Source organism: Danio rerio, chromosome 6, assembly GCF_049306965.1.
Source record: "Danio rerio strain Tuebingen ecotype United States chromosome 6, GRCz12tu, whole genome shotgun sequence".
NCBI lineage: Eukaryota > Metazoa > Chordata > Actinopteri > Cypriniformes > Danionidae > Danio > Danio rerio.
Genome location: NC_133181.1, coordinates 39495748 through 39518346, shown reverse-complemented (window position 1 = coordinate 39518346; position 22599 = coordinate 39495748). Strand labels below are relative to the sequence as shown.

The window sequence follows — 22599 nt, the reverse complement described above, 5'->3', positions numbered from 1 at the left end:
GGGAGGATTTGAATTGAATTCTGCAAAGCTGCTTTGAATTGTGACAAGCGCCATACGCTAAAATGAACTGAACATGACAATCAGCATATGTGAATGAAAAGTTTTCGGACTCGTCTCTATGGAGCTAATAATATGCCAAAACAATCTGAATTTGAATTGTGTTCATTTGAATTTTTGACAATTGTCAGTTAATAAATCTGAATTTTTATGTGCTGTTAAAAGTTGTTTTAAGTTTGAATATCTAATTTTGAGTTTCTTAATTTTAATTTCATTACTTGTATATTGAACATCTGAAAGTTAAGACAACAATTTAAGACAAAATTTAAGGCTGAGCTTTTTATAGACGCATTTTCAAACTTCAGATTTTTTGTGTTCTGAATTCCAAGACTGCACATATCCAGTTTGTAAAAATACACTTTCAAGTTTTCAAGATGAAAAACTTCAGAGCATCAAATTTAATAGCCTAAAAATCTAAACCAGAAATTCAGATCATGAAATTTAGATTCAGCAGAAAGTAGGTCAGGGTTGATCAACAGGAAAGAGTAGACGATCAACGAAAAGTCAAACTAAGAATCACTCACCTTTGCCAAGGTTTTGGACGAATTACAGGGTGCGAATTACCAGGGTGGCGAGTTTGGGGGTCTCTGGAAATTGGTAAATTTGTATATGTATAATAGCGGGGGAACAAATACATGGAGATTGTTGCTTCATGATTGCTGGCTGAAAGTTGAAAGCTATAAATGCGTCTTTAAAAAAATTCAGTCTTGAAATAGACATCTTAAATTTTAGCCATCTTAAATTTCACGTTCATTATTTAAGTTATGAAATTACAGGGCTCAACAATAAGGACTGCCCGATGGCCCGATGGAAATGCTCAGGACAGTAGACAGAATCGTTATTGGCCCGATCGGACCAATGCTGCCTTGTCACTAAATTTTATTTGCCTGTGACTATTTGTAAATGCGTGCAAATACGGTCTTAGAACTGAGAAACAATTTGCGCTATTAAGTCTTTGAATGCTGAAGTCATAGACACCATAATGCTTTTCGGTTCCTCTTATCTGATTGGATGTTGTGAGCATGTTATTTTTTATTTAAAAATCAGTACAGTGAAGAGACGACAACATGACAGCTACATCAAATTATGAGCCTAAAAGAATACGTCTGTTTCTAACATTGTGGAAACAGACATTTACATGGGTACAACACGATGAAATAAATGAAGTGATGTTTTGCATAGTTTGCCGTCACTTTTAAGTCAGCCACCTTTTGTTTTGCAATTAAATACCTGCACATTTTCCATACTGCTTTATTTTACTGCTAAATATTTTAATATTTTTAAAAATTTTAGATTCACAGAATTTTTTTGACACATTATTTAAAATATGTGGCTAAGAAAAAATATGTTTGTGGGGCCTGTAAAAAATTTGGCAGGGCAGGTAAAAATCTGAACCAGTGGTCCAATCGGGTAGAAAATATACTTAGCATTGAACCCTGAAATAAAAAAATTCAAATTCAAAACAATTTTTCACGGCATATAAAATTTCTGACTTATTAATTTACAATTGTCAATAATTCAAATTACCACAATTCGAATTATTACCACTCTTTTGGCATATTATTAGCTCCATACATCTCAAGCAAACAGTTTGTGCATAAATCAACAGAGATGGGCAAGCGTTTTAGTACTATTAATTCCTACAACAAATACTGGATAAATGATGTCTCCGAGGGCCCACTGGGACCCTGCCATATTTTGCATGACCTAATTCTGCTCACTGGCTTCCTTAAGTGACATATTTCTCGCAAGCCAGCACACCCTTTGCCACCTAATGTAGTGGAAGAAGTAGGCTATAGAAAAACTCGATCATTCACTCCTGATGTTTTCTTTGCTCTGGGAGATATGATCGCAGCGCTTCAAAAGGAGACTCAGTGAGTGAAGGAAACTCGCTCTTTGTGGTTCGATGCCAATATCGAAGGCGCAAACTGTCAGAAGAAAATCAGCCTCGCTGATGGTTCATGACATAACAAACTACAAACAGATATGATATAGCAGGAGGCAGACGTGTAACATGAAGGCGTGCGTGTTAAGACCCCTTAATTTGACTCGCTGGGATGGAGGGTAGATGAATAAGGAATTTAATGAGCACTCTTCCCTCAGCGTTTTTGGCAGGGGCTGCTCCTTGGGTAAGCTTTTTCTGAGACCATTTGGCAGAGATTATGCCCAGCTTAACGTCCGTCCCACAAAGGTCTCTGATTCATAACAGAGATTTGAAAGCACGCTCGCATTCATCGCAGTAACTAGTGCATATGAGAACGCTTTAATCAGATACAGCTACAGAGCAAAGGGATTAGCAACACTAAAATGTAATCAGTGTGATTAAAACATTAATGCGTTCACATACAAAAGCATTTCAACAACAAGCCGGCTACGCTGTAACAGCATAGTGCCAGAGAGGAGCTGAAAATATTCCACCATGCTGACAGTCAAATAGAGAAACAATTGCAGAGCATTTCAATACTAGATGAGAGTCAACAGGGGGGACCATTTCCCTTAAAGGGACTATGATAGGTGCTGTGATACTGCAATAGGGGAAAATTGAAACACTGCAGAGATGGGAGGCTGAATCAACGGAAGATCCGTTAAAAACGCGTCCATGCTAAGATGTCTTTAAGAAACAGTGAGCAACGTGATGCATATAGAGACACTCTCGCAGCTTTCTGCGTAGCGCTTGTGTTCCCGATACAGAAAATGACACCCGACCAGGGTAACCATGGCAACACACCCTATGGACATGCACTAGATAGCCTCTGCTATCTAACACTAGTTCAAACACCTTGGTAAGCGTTACATAACAAAGGACAGCTCACTCCAAAATAAAAATTCAGCTGTTATTTACTGAGCTTCATGCTGGGCCTAGCCTGTATGAATTTGTATGCCTTTTAGAGGTTTACAGTGTTGAATAAGATAAGCGATTTCCTCCTATTTTGTTGCATAACATTTTGCTGAGTGTTTTTTTGTGCTGGTATAACTAGTTGAGGCCTGTTATGGATAAATAAATATGACATTAAAACCAGGTGGATGCAAGAATCTCTATCTTAATAAGTGATTTGTTAAATCACTCTTTCAACATATTTGTTAACAAAAATTCAGAAGCATCTCCCTGTATCCAAATATGTCTACTTTCATACTATGGGTCACATACTGTATGCGACCCATACTGGCAAAAGTTGTCTTATGGTGTTTGTTAACTAACATATTCCCTACAATAAAGTATGTGAACAACAAGTCTAATCTCACAAGTAAACTAAACTACTTTTCATACTGTCATTAAAGTGGCTAATTCTTTCTAGGGCTGGGCGATTAATCGAAAAGTAATCGAAATCGACATTCAGAACAATTAATCGATCACATTTTTCTAAGTTAATTATTTTAATTACTTTCCCTACCGAATGTGGAGTCATGTGACCCTGCTCTGTTAAGGCTACTTTGTACTTCTGCGTCGAACACACGGGTATGGTCCAGCGCAGCCTTCGTTGCTTTGCATACTTTTGTGAGTACATTACATGTGACCATATTATTTGTACAAAACTTATCAGTGAACTATGAGGACATATTTTTTTAGATAAATAAATAAATAAAATAATCGTTCATTATTAGTAATAGAGTTAAAATGTTCAATTAATCAAGATTTAGATTTTAGGCCAAATCGCACAGCCCTAATTTGTACAAATTCAAACAATTTAATTCAAATGAAAATGTAAAATTTTTGTACCCCAAAGAACCAAAGTATGGTTCGGTTCGGTACACTACAGTATGCATTTATGTCCATTTAATTTGTCAAAGATACTAAAAATCAAACCGTACCTTTTTTGGTAGCCTTTCCAAAGGATACCTAGCATAACAGAGCAGTACCAAAAGGGTGGAGCCCGACTCACTACTGAACACTATGACTGCACAATATAGAAAATATCTTATATTGCGATATTTTTTTTTTTGCGTTAAATATTGTGATATAATTAAAGTTTCACAAGATGAATAGCTCTATTTGGCAGTTTTCAGGGGGGTCTAACATTATTCAGGTACAGTAAAAATAATGCTTTTTTTGCTTTGCATTGTCTTGTTTCTTGCCCAAACATCCAGACATTCTTAGATCAAATATAAATACTGTATTATTTTTACCTTTAGAAGAAAAAGTTTTTTTTCTTAAAACAAGCAAAATAGTCTGCCATTAGGTTAAGTAAAATAATCTTATTTTCACTTTGAAATGTAGATATTTGGATAAGAAACAAGACAAAAATTCTAAGTAGAAAAAACTTTTTTTCTTTTTTTTTCCATAATTGTATAAATTCTGTATAAATATTTGAATACAATTTGGTTGTCACGATACTGGAATTTGATACCAATCGGTACTGAAATTTTAAAAACATCCATTTCCAGCGAACATTTAAGCTCTGTGAAGCATGTTCTTAAACAGCGCTGATTTGCCATTGTGTTCACGTGCTCAACAGAAATGAGTGATTAGTTGTGAAGGTCATCGATTCACCAAACTCACCGCTGTTTACTGAGTATAACTACAGTTACGGGTACACTGGAGCATTTTAAAGCCGCAATTCATCAGTGGATCGCTCGTATGTCAGCTTATAGACAAACCAGCTCATCGACATGACTTTGAAATGCTCCAGTGTCCCTGTAAGTGTCCCTGTATCTGTGGGTACACGCAGTAAACATTGGTGAGTTCGTGAACTTATGACCTTCACAGCCAATCACAGTCATTTCTGTTGAGCACGTGAACACAATGGCAAGTCAGCGCTGTTTAAGAATGTGACGTGCTCCACAGCGATTTAATGGTCACGGGAAATGGACGTTTTTAAAATTTCAGTACCAATTGGTGTCGAATTCCAGTATCGTGACAACCTTAAATACAATTAATATTTGTAACATCACAATTTTTTATGCCCAAATGTTTGAAACTCATGAAATGCTCAGTCACAGGCCTTAAAATACATACAAATGATAAACCTTCATTCTATTATGGTTACACTTAGCAGTCAGTCTACAAATCATGCGTTCTGTAGCTCCATTTCAATTATAATGGGGTATACTGTATGCCGAGCTAGTGCTGTTCCCATGTTGATACACTTCCGGTGACCTGTTATTGTGAACTTTCTCATTTTATACGGTTCCTTATACAGCATCGATGTTGTAATGTCATTCAGCTAAATAAACTTTAGCATTTATTTAGTTGCTCAAGCGTAAAACGAGACAAAAAGCCGTTTACTCGCCAGCGCCCGTCAGAATCGGCAGGCTAACGCAGAAGCTCCATTGAATATACTGGGGTAAAATAAATGCTCATATAATAAAGACATGGCGGGGGAAATGTAATTTGATGCAGTGCTTCTTGTACAATCTGAGACCTACTTTAAATCGGATATCACTCAGCTAGTGGATATCGCTGATTTTTTAAAGAAAACAGACTTTTTAACGCACCAGATTTTGCATTGCCATTCAATTCGCCGAAAGCGCTTTACCCAGGTTAATGGCAAATTAAAATCCTGTTAGCATGCTTCGGCATATACCCCATTCTGACTCAACATTGCAAATCTTGCGATTTATTGCAGATGCTAACATTGCAATATCGATGGCAAAATGACATACTGTTCAGCTCTACGAAATGCTATTGGTTGACATCACCAGCATACGTTACAGTCAACCCGGGCTTATTGTGGAAACGTAGCCCCGCGGATGTTTCTGCGGACCGCGATTTACGTTCCGGGAGGTACGTATTCGAGCGTTTTTTTGTTTTCGCAGCGTTCAAGCCCGCGCCGTTCTCGCGCGAAAAGCCGCCGGATCGGAAAAATTTTTTTAAAAAAAGGAAAAGCCCCCGTCTTCGATTTCGACCGCGTTTTCGGATCCCGCCGCGTTCTCGCCCTTATTTTTCGGATTCTGTTTTTCGTCTCACCTGATTTCCGGAACCCGCTGTTCCCCGGACTCGATCCCGGTCGTGGTCCACTGCGGCCGGCTCCTCCTCCTCCTCGTCCGGGGCCTCCGCTCCGCCGACGCAACACTGTGAGCTAGGCGGACAAACTGATTGCGTCGGGAAAGCCCTCCACTCGGAGGCGAGCCGTCGGCCGGCGAGCGCGAAGAGGGGCAGAGCGGCGCCACACCGCCCTGCAGCGTTCGCTCGAGAAAAAAAAACAAACGCGGCCTTTACGTACCTCCGGCCACGTAAATCGCGGTCTCCAGAAATGTCCGCGGGGCTACGTTTCCAGAATGAGCTTGGGTTGGTTACAGTGGAATAACAACACAAAAATTCACATTTCTATATACACTGCCAATACATGACACCTTAATCGTTGTTTAGCAGGGCATCTAAAAATGTAGACATGACATTTTGTTGACAAATGTAGACATTCAATATAGACATGACTTGCCGCATATCAATACTGATTAAATAACGAACTTGAGTTCATAAAAGGTGTGATATGTTATTAGATGAATTCTTCACAACCTTCTGTCGAACACTACATCTACCAAAAGGGTAGCATTGGCAGTGGAGACGCAAGCCTAAACAAGGTGACCCGTACTGTACCGTACTACTGTACTGAACTGAACCATACTGCTCAGTGGAAATGAGGCATTAGACAGGCTTCTAATTGCCTATTAATACGATTCATCACACAAAGAGTTCTTTTGGAAACACACACAGACTACTTTTGCTTTATTCCACAGAAGAAATTATTCTCACAGGTTTGGACCGACACGAGGGTGAGAAACCAATGACAGAATTTTCATTTTTGGGTGAACTCTACTATTATGTGAAAAATAGATGTAGCAGAAGAGCACTCTCCAACTGGCACAACACTACAAGCCTTTCGCACAATGTGTGAACGATGGCAAGCATTGTGGGTCTGCTCTTATAACGAAAACATATTCTCAGCTCAGCGCGGCACTTAAATAATGGCAGTTTGACTGCTTTGCTTTTACCACAATTATATTAATGGCCTTTTAAAGACTCTCCGGCTGTTTAAGAGACACCAAATACCTTTAACACACCAGACAATTGGCAACAAAAAAAAGTTGGGTGATCTGAAAGTTAAAAGAAGTGAGCTAGTACAAATTAGACGGCATTGTTCATGTTGGTTGGGCATTGACAGCTGCAATTAAAATGCTCGTGTACTTGAAGGAAACCAAGCGCAGTGCCTCTCAAGAGGCAATAGCTTTCATTTCATAAATAAGCTCACTTCCTGTCGGCTAATATTGTGTCATAATGCCAATCCTCTCTGGTTCTGACAAATGGAAAATGCAACATAACGAGACCTATTAAGCGGCACGAAAACAAAGCGAGATATGCGGAGCATGACAAAATGTTTGGAAGAAATGGCGAGCATCTTAGCAGCTGACAGTCTGTGATGATGGTGTGGCATTCCCAGTCTGAGCAGAGCTTCCAGTCTGCCAAGAATGCAGAGGCAAAAGCTGTTGAGATGATTGATGACACGCCTCCACTGGCCCTCTCTTCCCTGCTGACATGCACTCACAACCCAACACTTTTCACCACTAATTGGACAACCTTGCAAATTCCTTCTCAGAGACTGTGGTCCACTAAATTAGCCACTGATAACTGCTCAGGATTGGTTCAATTTACCAACGTCCAGAACTGTCGTGCTGGTAAGGTGTCACTCACGCTGCAGAGGCTGTTGGATAAACCTGTCAGGCACGAGTTTGTTTCTCATTAGTGTTTCCCATTTTAATGTTTTGATCAAGCTTGCATGTGACAGTTCATTTAAAGTCTAGTTAGGTAAAACTTTGCTTGAAATGGTGAAATCGACGTTTCTGCTGCTAATGAGTCCCGAAGGACAAACATCACATGATGGTCACAAATGGGGCATCACATGATCTACTTCTGCTTGTTTGATTAGCTTGCTAGTCGTGTTTTTTAACGGATATAATCAAAGTTGTGTTATATATGAAGTGATCATCTAAATGTAGCAGTCTCATTTGAAGCTAGTTTCAGAAAGACCTAGCATTGTCAGCGAGATACTGGCCTATTCACAGACACTAACAAAGTAAAACTTCAACCTCCGTTAAGCTGGGAATCTGGGTCTGTTATGTAACCACAAATGTGGTCAATGGCCATTCAAAACTGTGAAAGCTACCAGACTTAGCGTGAAGCATTGCCAAAATTCTTGGCAGAAACTTTAACTTGAGATATTTGAAGTATTTAAATAGATGTTCTATTGATCTCTCTAAGACATATAAACTCTACTAGCCCTCTAAAAAGCTTTACAGGCACAATTGTTAAAGTATTGTGCTAGAAACAACATAATTATGGGTTCACAGGAAACACGCACGCTGATAAAGTGCTTACCTTAAACACGTTGGAAGTAGAACTGGGGATGAAAAACAACTGGGAAATATAATTAATCCCCTGGAATAATAAGCTAGTTAAATCAGAGATTGTTCAACTGTATGGTCCCAAACATCAAACCAAAAACATCACTTCTCAGTTTGGTAGCTGACAAAGAAATCTGTTAAATAAATAATCCATACAAAAGGACGCAATCATCTAGAATATTACTTTTCCCCCATTTTTCAAGGGAAACTGCAATCAACGTTGCCTTACATCAAGTAATATTTGATTTCTTTGTTGGCCAACACAGTGATACGTCACATTAAGCTCTCAGAGGGGGAAAGAAAGCCTAAATGCTATTGATCTGCTTCACTGCTTTGTATTCTATTCACTAATAATTACCAATGCAGTCCCTCCAATTACCCAGCTCTACTTAACATTTACAGCCACGTGCAATCCACACACATTGATTCATTATGCAAATGACAGGGACTAATTTAAGGCTTGCTTACATGACTCCATTTAAAAACCTGCAGCCATGGCAATGCACTGTGCACAAATGAATTGAGACACAGATTCCATTTAGTGCTGAACAGAGATTATTAGACACATTTAAGCCATTGGTCAATAATTAGATATGGATGGATGGATGGATGGATGGATGGATGGATACAGTTGAAGTCAGAATTATTAGTCCCCCTGTTTATTTTTTTACCCAATTTCTGTTTAACGGAGAGAAGATTTTTGTCAACACATTTCTAAACAACAGTTTTAATAACTAATTTCTAAAAAGTAAAGTAAATATACATCACACGAGTAGCAATGCGATATGGCTGTACAGCATATCAGCACTGGTAGGAGGTATGCGGTGACTCGAGGCCTTAGTGTAAGGTCGAGTGTCTTAGTGTCTCACTGGTGATGATATACAGCCATATTGCTCTGCTACGAGTGTCAAATTTCATTTACATGTATACAACAGTTTGACGGCATAATTGTGTATATAAAAAATATAATAAAATCAACCACGGAGGGGCTCAAAAATCCTTTTATACATGGAACTACTTTCTTCTGCCATTCATTCTCATCTGCAGCTGATGTCAGAGCAGCACAACCCGTTGCTTAAAAACACATCACTTTAGAGCTAGTATTTGAATGATTCTCTAGTATAATGTCTGAAGTGATGACAAAACAGGTGATTTTGCCCACATTTTAAGATTGTAAGGCTGAACGGCATAAAATGCCATCAGTCTACAGAGATTTCCCAGTATTTTTCTGTTGCAAAAAGAGAGAGGTTGACTTAGAATGTCACTTACCTGTTTTATAATGATTTGATCTACTGTAGTTTGAAATTAGGCTCAGTTTTTCTCCCCTAAGGACCTATTATGTGGTCTCTGTTGCCATCTTGTGGTGCAACCATCTTTGCTCTGCTCAGTATGACAGGCTAATGGCTGCCGATGTGCTGTATCTCTGAAATTATAAATATTTAAAATAGGCACTATCCTCATGAATAAACTGCATAGTTGCAATCTAAACAACTACATTATTGCCTAAAAAGGTTTAAAAGTACACTTTGTTGTCCAAAAGCCGTTTCTCTGCTTGTCATCTTGTCATGTGGGCAGAGTAATACACAAAAGTGAAGAAGCTGTACGAGTGCTCTCATTATAAAATATTGCAAGGCTATCAGCCAATCGGATTAGAGAACCAGACAAAACTATTATCTATATAGTGCTGGGCAAAGATTCATCATAAAGCACAAAAACATAACTATCCAAAATAATTTTATTACATATTTAAGTTTATATCAAATATGTATCAAATCCATCAAAATTTGATTTGAATATTCATTCATTCATTTTCTTTTCGGCTTAGTCCCTTTGTTAATCTGGGGTTGCCGCAGCGGAATGAACCGACAACTTATCCAGCATATGTTTTACGCAGCGGATGCCCTTCCAACTGCAACCCATCACTGGGAAATATCCATACACACATTTCTTAATATAAATTAGCATTTTATTATATATATATATATATATATATATATATATATATATATATATATATATATATATATATATATATATATATATGTATGTGTGTGTGTGTACGTATATTAAAAATATACAAAGTACACACATATCAAAACAACATTATGTGAGTATACTGTAAATATAACCTTTACAAACAGTATATGGTCGCTCACAAATACAGGATGCTACTGATTAATTTATTCAAAAGAACTAATTCATATAGTAATGAAACAAGTACATTTTTAAGTATATCACTGAATAAGTTGGGTCTCTCCACCAAGATTTCTCTTAGGAGCACTTGTACACCTAATTGATAAAAATTTGGAGGATACTCAAAAAAACTCAGGAGCACAGCCAATTTGTATTTTTTCTTACTGAAATAAATGTACTATATTTAGGAGGCTACTGGCAAGATGCCACCAATAACATGTCAGTCTGGCCACCATAAATGAGGGCAAGCATACATACAAATGAAGGAAGTATTAACAAAATATCATATGTAGTCCAATAGAAACAAACCAACAACAAAAACATACAGTTTTAAGTTGTATTAAAAATGTTCTCTTATCACATGAATTTAGAAAACCTCATATAATGAATAGAATACAATTACTGCAGGGTTATAATATATAATCAACAAAGTGATTATTATAGACAGCTAGACAGAAATATAGACAGACAGACAGTTTTCAAATGTTCTCAGAGAGGACTTTATTGTGCCCAGCTGAAACTCAATACTTAGCCATATAGTATGGAGCAAATGACAAATGAGCCTTCAATATTACCAGTGAATGTGCTGAGGACTGATGATAGGATTACTGTTAAGGTGAACGGCGCAGGCCTGTGTGCTCTCCAGTTTGAGAGTAGAGTGGGTGTCTAGCACCTGGGGGACAAAGAAGCTTATCTGGTATCTACTGAGCCTGCTTCATCAAAAGCCATGAAAATCAGTGACAGGTTGAGGAGAAAGGAGGTTAAATCTACTTGAAAGGCACTACTGTTTTTTCAGAAGCGCTTCAGGTATAATTGCTTTGAAGATAACCATTATCTAGTAGCAATGATTATTTACTGCATATTTTATCCTGAGACTCGTGACCTCCCCCACAACTGGGAAAAAAGGGGCTTCTTTAGGAATATTCTGTTAAATGTGGCAATTACATTTATTGAGAACAAAATTATTAAAGAGATAGTTCACCCAAAAATGAACATTTACTCATCCTTAAGTTTCAAACTAGGGCTGCACGATATTTTTTTTCTCTGCAATATTTATTGTGATATAAATACAATTTCAACAAATGATTTTAATAGCTCTATTTAAAAAGTAATTAATTTACATGTATTGGGATGATTTTGTGTAGAGGATTGAAAAATAAATACATTTTTTATGTAAAATATAAAATAAACTAACTATAGACCATTTCAATGTGGTCATATCATTGGCCCATGAACATTTCCTGCTTGTTGTCAAACTATTTCATAACTGTAACAAGAGGCAATACAATCATAACCTAATGTTTAAATATCATGACGTTATTTATCAATATGTGGCTCCTTTCGAAATCTGGGAAGCAATAGCGAAACTAAAAATGTAAAACAAGGAATACGTTGGGACTGTTGTTATTGTTTGCATCGCTCAAAATGGTCTATAAGTCATAAATAAACACAATTAAAGTGAAATAAACAGTGCTTTGTGTTTTTTAAAAACTGAATAATCAAATGTAAAATAACATTGTACAGTCTTCATCATATAAATCTAATAAAATGAACCTTTATTAAACTTATTTATGCACTATTAAAATGCTCACAAAGCAACATGCCTTAAAAAACTTTGCAGATGACAAACTTTAACTCTATTATGATTAAATTCTGAGTGTCCCAACAATTCTCATGTGTTTTGACCTGTGGTTTCTGGTCAAATATAATCCCAACTTAGGCTGCACGATATTGGAAAAATCTGACATTGCGATATTTTATTTTTCTGCTATATACAGTTGAAGTCAGAATTATTAGCCCCCTGTATTATTAGCACCCCTGTTTATTTTTTCCCCAATTTCTGTTTAATGGAGGGAAGATTGTTTCAGCACATTTCTAAGCATAATAGTTTTAAAAACTTATTTCTAATAACAGATGTATTTTGTCTTTGTCATGATGACAGTAAATAATATTTTACTTGAAATTTTTCAAGACACTTCTATACAGCTTAAAGTGACATTTAAAAGCTTAACTAGGGTAATAAGGTGCACTAGGCAGGTTAGGGTAATTAGGCAAATTATTGTATGATGATGGTTTGTTCTGTAGACTATCCAAAAAAGAATTAGCTTAAAGGGGCTAATAATTTTGTCCCAAAAATGTTTAAAAAAAAATTAATAACTACTTTTATTCTAGCCGAAATAAAACAAATAAGACTTTCTTCAGAAGAAAAAATATTATCAGACATACTGTAAAAATGTCATTGCTCTGTTAAACATCATTTGGGAAAATATTTAAAAAAGAAAATAAAAATCAAAAGGGGGCTAATAATTCTGACTTCAACTGTATATAGCAATATATTAGGACTGGACGATTAATTGAAAAGTAATTGAAATCAACATTAAGCTTCGCACATGCAGTTCTCAAAAAATGTAACTATACCTCGCACGTTTGCACTACATTGACGATAATTGGAAACTGCACCAGAGATGCCTTGACAAGACATATTTTCTATCGCAATAAAATTATTATTTACATTATAATACTTGCTTACAGAAGATTCAAGAAATGTACTGTTTAAAATATTATTTACAGCATATACTAGACTGGGGACTGCTTGTTTTCTACTTTTAATTTGAAAAATATTGAAAACAGCTCCTTTTGTGTTCAAAGGTCCAAGTTATTTATTTTCACTTTTTATAGGAAAGAAGTGACTGTTCGTTAAGGCAATGTGTGTTTTAATTTCAGTTGTTCAACGTTCATTCATTCATTCTCTTTTCGGCTTACTCCCTTTATTAATCTGGGTTCGCCACAGCGGAATGAACCACTAACCAGCAATAGTGTGTGCTTCAGTTATTTTAAAATCAAATAATGCACTCAAAAATCATTCAAAAATCACTCACTTGTAATATGTGAGCATATTTACTATTCAAAACTTTTCAGTGAACAATAAGTAAAAAAAAAACATAAATAAATAAAATAATAGTTCATTAATAATAGTAGAAATGTTTATTTTGATTTTAGGCCAAAATCCCCCAGCCCTACGGATTACTGTATCTACATTTTCACCAAGTGATTGAACAGCACTATCTGGAAAGAATTTGTAGTCACACTTTATTTAACGTTCACTTCATGCAATTAGCAATCCTTTAACTATGACTTTGGCTTCAAAAAACAAATTCCTAATTTGCTCCTTACTAATAGATAGTTTAGGCATTGGGTAAGGGATGTAGAATAAGATCATGCAGAATATTTAGTTTATGATTCGTGTACTAATACGCAGCCAATATCTCAATAATAGGCATGCTAATGAGCAATTATTTTATAGTGAGAATTGGTCCCTAAAGTATTACCAAATGTATTCATTTTGATTGATTGGGATGATTCTGAAGGAAAATGATCATAAAGACTGATGAAGTGTTCTTTTAAGGGAACGAGTATGGTGTATAGTGGAAATATATAACAGACCACTTGAAATCTGCTGATGGCATTTTTATTTGTGGCAGTCTTTAGCATATAGTAGAAATGCCATGTTTTTTAGACATGTTTGTGTTTATTTTTAGAAAAGAAACTATAATTTCAGAAGAGTTAATAAATGAATATTTGGTGTAAACATCATTTAAAGAAAAAGAAAATGCTTTAAATGACAATATTTGTATGTATATATATATATATATATATATATATATATATATATATATATATATATATATATATATATATATATATATATATATATATACACACACACACACACACACACGTATTACATACATGCTGTATACTGAATACTCACACAAACATTCACACACACATGCACCTTCGCTTTTACTCTTTCACAAGGTAACTACATTCTTTCATTCACTGTATACATTCCAGCAGTGGCTTTCAAACAGAAAAAGTGCAATATTACATCTTGCCTTCTGGTATTCACGGCTGGTAAATGTCAGATACCTAATGTTAAGTTCCTGGTTTCTAATAGCTTTCTGTATTACCTTTACTATCCAGGGCTATCTATATTTACAAGAGCAGGATGTAATACAACACAGAATTTACTTTGACTTCCTATCTACTAAATACTAGATCTTCCAATATATAACCATAAATTATTCTCTAAGAAAAGCCATCATATTACTGAGCTGTAGTACCACTGCTATCTGTATATGCTAATATACACTGGAGCCAAACAGCAAATATTAAACGTGGGATCACTGGCACAAAGCCAAGAAGAACCATTTAAAGAGGATCACAGTATTCCTCATAATTAATGCTCTTCAGCTTGATAGCCCATCACTGCCAAGGATAAAAAAAGATTAGATACACTTGAAAAAGTCAAATCTTCAGTACCTACAATATTAATTTTTTGAGCATTTGGCATTTAAAATTCAAAAGATGTTTGTTTTTTTTCTTATGGGATTGTTGATGCTGACACAACAGATGCGATCTCTCTGAAATAACTACTGTACCTCAGCAAAATAGCAATGATGCTACCATACCCACTAAATATTTTACAGAGCAGAGGACAGTATTGTTGCTGTTCGGGTCAACAATAAAACAGAAGAGATAAAACAGAGGAGAAAATCTCACACTAGAATCCTTCCGATTAATAAGCACTGACAGTAAAAGGCGTGGCCTGAGGAGAAAAGGAGGTTTCCACCCAGCGTATCAGTGATGCTGGTGAGGGACATGTTTTAAGAACAGGCACCAAGCATTCGCAAGACCACATACTGACAATCTCTGGGCATCTGGGACAGTCATGACAACCCCATTCAAAGTACACAATAGCCTCCTATTACAATTTTTTTTTTACCCAATTCTGAGATACAATAATGCTGTCACGTTGAAATGAGTTGGCATAAGTGCCTTCACTTCTGAAAATGTAGCAACAATACAAAAATAAAAACATTTAAGGTGTATTTTAGGCAGAGCTGGACTAAGAAAAGATAACAATCAAGGCTTCCTGGTTGTTTGAATCGACTGCTATTACACATTGCTAGTGGTTGAAGTAGACCATCATTTTAAACCAAGCAAACAATTTTGTGTGGAGGAATGAACAGACTAACCATGTAGTCTAATTGCTTTTTCAAAGCTCAACTCGAAAAAAAATAGTGACGTCGTGATGAAGGGTGTAGTTTCAAGCGTTGACACAATAACACAGATTGATAGGCTAATATAACAACCTATACCCAAGTACTGAAATACCTCACACACAGTAAACATTCAGAGATTTGAGAAAGCAATGGTTTAAACATTGCTTTATAGCTACTCTTCATTGATGCGTCTTGCGGACGGTTTTTTTTCACAGTCGGATCTTTTCAATGAATCACTTGAACCAGTTCAATAAAAAGGACTTGATCGATTAGTTCACGAATCAATCTGAATCACTTCGAGCAGTTCTGGAGCCACTGACTCTTTGAACAGAGAATCGTCTCATAAGGATTCAAGATGAGTCACCTGGAAGTTTGTTTGTATAAATATCAGATATTAATGGTAAAACACTTAATCGAGAGATGTAATGAAACACAAATAACGTTTTAGCCAAAAACGCTTAAGTGTTTGAATCTCGGATGTAACAAACTTAGCCTAACTGCAATGCACACATACTCATCCACATGAATAAATAACGAGCAGCATGCACCTATACACTAACATGGGACCACGTGCTGACGCACTTACGTAAAGAATTGCTAAAAGGTTTTTTGAACAGGTTCATTAAAACGAGTTGTTCAAAAGAACCGATTCTCGGAATCGGATCTCCCATCGTTGTACTAAAATATATTTAGAATCGAAAAGGGGGACATATGTTGAAAAGGGAGTGAAATTTGCATCAAAACCAAGTTTTGTGCCTATAAAATATCATCTAATGCTGTAAATGGATGTCAGGGCTTTTATGTAGCCTAGATTACAAGTAGATTAATCCTTAATGTGGCAAATACACCGGCTGTTCAAATGGGGAAAACAGCTGGGATCTGACGTTATGAAAAGACATTTTCTTTAAGTTTAAACATGATATCCAAGAGCAAACGCCAAGAGTAGACCTTTTAAACTTAAAGGAATAAAATAAAAACTTAGGTTTGAGAAGACACCTGCAGTTACAGTCTGACACACCCTTAAAAAGTGAACGCAGATTGATTGAATTAATTATTTAAAAATGATACAAACTCCCGATGTATTAAATTCGACATGAATCTCGCGCAAAACTCTGCGCAACTTATCCATCTTTATTTTGTAGGACGCAAAATCAGCGAGCCTCTTTCGGACGCTGAAAATCATGAATGACTTCATTGTAATTGTGCAAAGTGTTCCGCTTGGCGGGGTTTACAAAACTCGACCCCCATCCATCCCCAGCTCCTTATGCAACCCCTTATAGAGAGCATCCTATGCACTTTACAAAGCTATAAGCGAGCCAACTCAATCATCTCCCGAACCAGAAAGCATCTCGTTAAAATCATCACAGTCCCAACCTGTTCTGGTCTACACGGGAAGGTTTGTGACCCAAATAAAAGTGACGGAGCGGCACAGGGGGATCAGCCGCCGAGTGTTGTTTACAAAACTGAGAGCGGAGCGGCTGAAGCAGGTGCCAGCCAAGTTTAGTTTCAACTTGATCCTCCTACCTGAGCAGCGCGGTGTCTCCCTGTCTGCTGACCACACTCTCGCTGGACGTAGTATAGTCCACAGTTTGTCCAGCGGGCAAACACGACGGTAAAAAGCAGCAAAGACTAAGAATTATAGCGGTGAGCCACTGACCGGAGACGCACGCATCCTGCACTGCAATCATTATGTCCATCACCGCCGAGTGGAGTACGATCCGCGCCGTTATCAAAAATAAAAATATAAATATCTGGATGAAAATATATTAATCCTCCGCGAAGACCCCGAGAAATGGCGTTCCGTGTAGTTTTCCAGATTTGTTTTGATCGGAACCTGACCGCGGGAGGAAGTCGACTCTCCAGTGGCTTGCACACCATCTAGTGAGGAAATGGGAAACGGGAGCAGAGCTGGCAGCAGACACAACCCCCCGGCTCTGATCCTGTTGCCATGCGGCCGTTTCCAGGCAACCCGTTCCCTGTAGCTCGTGATGGAGCAGTTAAGCGGGTGGTTATTCTTGATACGGCAGGACTATTTAAATGAGTGAGTTTTTGACCACCCGGGGTTTATCGCCCCGCAACCTCGAGACGTCCTCCTGCAAACGTGGACTTTTGTTTTGGATTAGACTGGCGAGTGGGTGACGTCTCCAAAAACGAGTCAATGAGAAAGGGCAATATTTAAAATGACACGGGTCAGGTCTTGTTTGTGTCATCGGTGGCCCTAGCGGTTAGGTGCAATAGACTTGTGTTTAGTTTAGCTTGAAAGATTTCTATTTATAGCTTCCGAGTGATTTTGGGGCTTCAACTGTCGGTCTGTGGTTTAATATAGAGAAGTAAACAAAACGTTCTGACATTTAACGTTTAAAGTCCGCATGAAATCAAAGTTTAAAATGTTTTAAGTTCCTTTCCCACTGGGAAAAATAAAATGCTTTTTTTGGTCATCTTCAACCAAGGTCTGACAGCCTGACCCACTGCTTCCTTGTATGGACTACTGTGACGAATCTCTGTTGATGGCACTTTGAATATTGAAAGCCACGCCCCTCTAACCGTTAGTTTTTTGCCCCGCCTCTACTCTACATACCGCAATAAAAGTCTCAGAAATGTCCGGTTCACGCAGACTGAACATTTTATTAATATTAATCTCAACAGTGATTACCTGATGTTTTTTTTTCAATTATATGATGTCAAAGTATAGGCAACTGTAAAGTCGTGCAAAGATGAAAAAAAAAAATTCACACCACAGTCTCACATCCTTTACAACGTGAAATATCCTTTACTCAAATCCTTTTTTTAATTGCTTCATATGTTGAAAGACTTTTCTCAAACATATTTAATAATAACTATGATCTCATGCTTTCTCAACTGATGTTTTTGTCAGGGCCGGATTAATGTAAGGGCTAGGTGGGGCTGAAGCCCCAGGGCCCATGGAAGAAGAGGGCCCTTGATTGGCTGAAGAATTAATTTGCGATATGACGCGGGAAATGCCTCATGCGCTATGCTTTCTCTCGTCAATAATGTGAAGTATTCCTTTTGGTTCGCTGCTGTTCAAAAACAGTGATGCCGGTGCCAAACTGGCGGGGGGTAAAAGTGGCTGTAGCCCAATCAGAATATCGAATAGCCCTGTTTGTCACCCATAAGGGTGGTCAGATGTCACAGTTTTCCTACGACAGTCCCTTATCACGGCAGTATGGCAAGAACCGTCCAGTCAAAGGTAGGCTAATCAAGCTCGTAGTGAAAAAAAAAAAAATTCAAACAGTCATCATTGGGACACTTGTACATGTAGTAACAAAAGCTGTGATATGTGGAATTACGCTGAATGGACTCAACTAAAGCGCTGTCTCGGCCGCGCGGCGGTTACAGCTGGAATCAAACCAGCGCGCGCCCGCACAATCCTTCCATCACACAATATAAGCAAGATAGTGTGCCAACAAATCAAATAGCCTAAACGAGCAGTTATCAAAATATTCATCGTTGCGGAGTGTCTATCTCAAGTCAATGCACTCGGTTATGCTTTACAATAAGTCTAACTGAACTAGTTAAAAATCAAACTTTTTACCATGAATGTTTACTTTGCCGCTTTTATGATATCAGTAATATGGAGCCATGAAATATTGGCGCTGACTTTCATCTGACATTATATTTGATGCAAACATTTCTTGATAAATAAATAAATAAAATAAGGATGCTAGATCACAATAAGCTATTTTGGATATTAGAAGCATGGATATTATAGATATTAAGTCATTAGGATTTATAAAGTTCTAAAGAAACGTTTTAAAGGTAAACCTCTATTCAAAGTATTTATTATAAAGCACTAATTTAGGAAGTATTGCATATGTTTTTTGTTTTGTTGTCGATTTTTGCAGCCTGTTCGAACCTTAAAGTTCATGTAATGTTATTACTACTTGCAGGCATTTTTAATTAAATAGAAAAAATATATAATACTTAAATATAATTCAAATGGTGTAAAATTAGATAATAATAATTAGTAAATTAATAATAATAATAGTAACAACAACAACAACATATATATATATATATATATATATATATATATATATATATATATATATATATATATATATATATATATATATATATATATATATATATATATATAAATTAGAAGGGGGGCCCTTGGATTTGCTATAGCCCCAGGGCCCAATGTGTACTTAATCCGGCAATAGCCAAAATAGTATTCAAAATCATTTTAACATTATTCACTTTTGGTACTTCACTTATTTCATTGGTCATTTTTTGTTTCAAGAATGAGTATCAAAATTTTGAATAAAAGTCACTTGTAAAATGTTTGTTTTATATTTACAAACAATACAGTAGTGAAATATTACTTCACTTACATGAAAATATTTGTTAGCATTGGCCAAAAATGATTAGCTGAAGTCTCGCTAAAGCGACAGCCAACAGATGATTCTGCTTGGTTTTAAAGCCTTTATTGATGCGTTTTTTCACTATTTATGATGGCATAGCAGTCAAAATAGGACAAACAAGTTCATGTATGGGACAGATTCTGGACTTTTGTCTATGAGAGGTGGGTCTTCCGAACCACTCGAACCCCTAAACTGGATAGATTTTTTCATTAAATGAAGCTTTGTTATGTAACAATTTTAGAATTTACATGTTTTACCAATTGTGAACAGCAGGTGTCCCCCAGTTTGTGGTAGTTCTATAACAACTGGAAATTGTGAACTCAATTGCTTTTTGCGTAATGATTCAGTTGATTCAACGTTTCTAAAAGCGAACACTGGGTATGCACCACAAGATAATTGGGCTGATTTTGAGAAGATTTTTCCCCTTCAACAATCATGTCCCGATTATCTTGGTGGTCCTAAAGCTTAAAAGTGTGGTGTGAGGCTTGTTAAGAGTGACCTAAAATTGAACGCCCTCCAATCTTGAATCGTGATCAGAAAATTATCAGAAATCCTGATGTGTGGGGGGAACCCTGAGGACAAAAGCACATATGAGTCAGATGTTATCATGTGAACAAAACAATATCCAATCAGAAAGTAAGCTGACAGAAGACGAAATCAGAACAAAGGTTATTTCTGAAATCATCCTCTATGTCATTAAATAGTGCACTATTAGAGAGAGCAGCCATTTTTAGCGGTGTCCGAAACCATAGGGGATGTCCTGAAGTGCACCTAGTCAATCCCACAATGCACTGCAAAATTGAGTGGCAAGCTTGAAAATACACAAAATGTACAGAGAGAATTCGCACACTGAAGTAATTTCCACGTCTGACCACAGTGAAATCCTAAGTTAAGTGTTAAGTAACTGTCACCTGGTCCGACCAAGAAGTTTAAAATCTAATCTGAGGGATTTATCAAGAAAAACACAGATAAAACAGCATCCCTTCCTGTTCACTGAGTGCTCGAATTCCCTCACTTGTTTTTATTCACTCCTTCAAGTGTTCAAATGGACTTGGACAACAGAATGTGCTGTCATTAATCACGGCACACTACACACTGTACAAGCAAACTGATGCAATCTAGAAATTTTGTCCACATGTTTGTGATCTATAACATTTTGAAAATCTTATAAGATGTAAAAAATCTAGTGTACCCAAAAATAGTTTCTTCAATCAGTGCCAACTGCCGATGTTGTTGACTGCAGTTCATTTATCAGCCACTGGTGTCACTAATAATCATGAATACAAAACAGTCAGCCATTCTGCAAGATTTGGGTGCTGTTCCATAAACAAAGCTTAGAAAAAAGCAAGTAAGTCAGGTTTATTAAGGGCGGATTTGGTTTCATAGATCAGATTTATGATAGTTTAAACTAGTTACTCTGGCAACTTATGTTGGTAAACTAGCCTGGTTTGGGGCAGGTTAACTCTCAGGCGAAGTCTTAAGTTCAAGCTTAATCAAAGTAATGTTAACATTCGCCTGTGGTAATTTGAAGCCATTTTAATCTACTTAACCTCTTAATAATAATTAAAACTTTATAGTCACTTAATAGTAAATATATATACATCATACATCTTTTAGAATATATAGAACAATATAGGCTATACATTTAAATTCAAATCAGTTATTCTAACATAAACTACAACATTTTAACAAAATCTTTAAATATTTTTAATGTTTATGTTGATTTTTTTTGTTTATTAAAATTGTATTTAAGATTTCCCCCAACATATTAAATTACTTTTATTTATTATTGCTTTGAACTCTAAAAACCAAAGCTACACTCACTGTGAACAGCTGTGTCTCATTTTCAGAGCTCTTTCAGTTCTCATAGTTGCCATAGCACACAACATATTCGATGCATATATTCTCGACCTTTAAGGTTTCACGACAGTAACGTGCACAAGCAGTTATCGAGATTATTTAAACTGAATATTTAAAATGTGTTAGCCTAGTCTTGTGAGAAAATATTTTATACAGTCTAAAAATTATACTGCTGCTTGTTCAAATTACTTATTCAAAATTAGCTAAAACAACACTATTAATGAGATTTTTTTGGCACAACTGAATTGTTTTAGGCAACGCAGTGGTGCAGTAGGTAGTGCTGTCGCCTCACAGCAAGAAGGTTGCTGGTTCAAGCCTCGGCTGGGTCAGTTGGCGTTTCTGGAGTTTGCATGTTCTCCCAGCATTCGCGTGGGTTTCCTCCGGTTGCTCCGGTTTCCCCCACAGTCCAAAGACATGTGGTACAAGTGAATTGGGTAGGCTAAATTGTCCGAGTGCATGAGTGTAAAGAAGTTTATGGATGTTTCCCTGTAATGGGTTGCAGCTAAAAGGGTATCCGCTGTGTGTAACATATTCTGGATAAGTTGGTGGTTTATTCCACTGTGGCGACCCCAAAATTAATAAAGGGACTAAGTCGAAAAGAAAATGAATGAATGAATTGTTTTATGTTCAATCCACTTCAATTAGTTAAGACCCTATTATGTTTTTTTTTTAAATGACCTTCCATGCAGAGTGTAACAAAG

The 22599-nt window shown here is 36.8% G+C and overlaps 1 protein-coding gene across 12 annotated transcripts in view; it reads right to left on the bottom strand.

Annotated features, from left to right (window-relative positions):
• Positions 1-17536, bottom strand: part of negr1 (neuronal growth regulator 1) — a 349508-nt gene extending 331972 nt beyond the window's left edge. For 11 of the 12 annotated variants that reach the window (XR_012407321.1, XR_012407318.1, XR_011015800.2 and 8 more), the window contains exon 1: positions 17178-17536. Coding sequence is in view for 3 of the 12 variants with exons in the window: in XM_009302511.4 (XP_009300786.1) it covers positions 17178-17350 (173 nt within the window). In the remaining 9 variants the exon portion in view is untranslated. 12 annotated transcript variants of the gene reach the window in all.
• Between the last annotated feature and the right edge of the window lie 5063 nt (positions 17537-22599).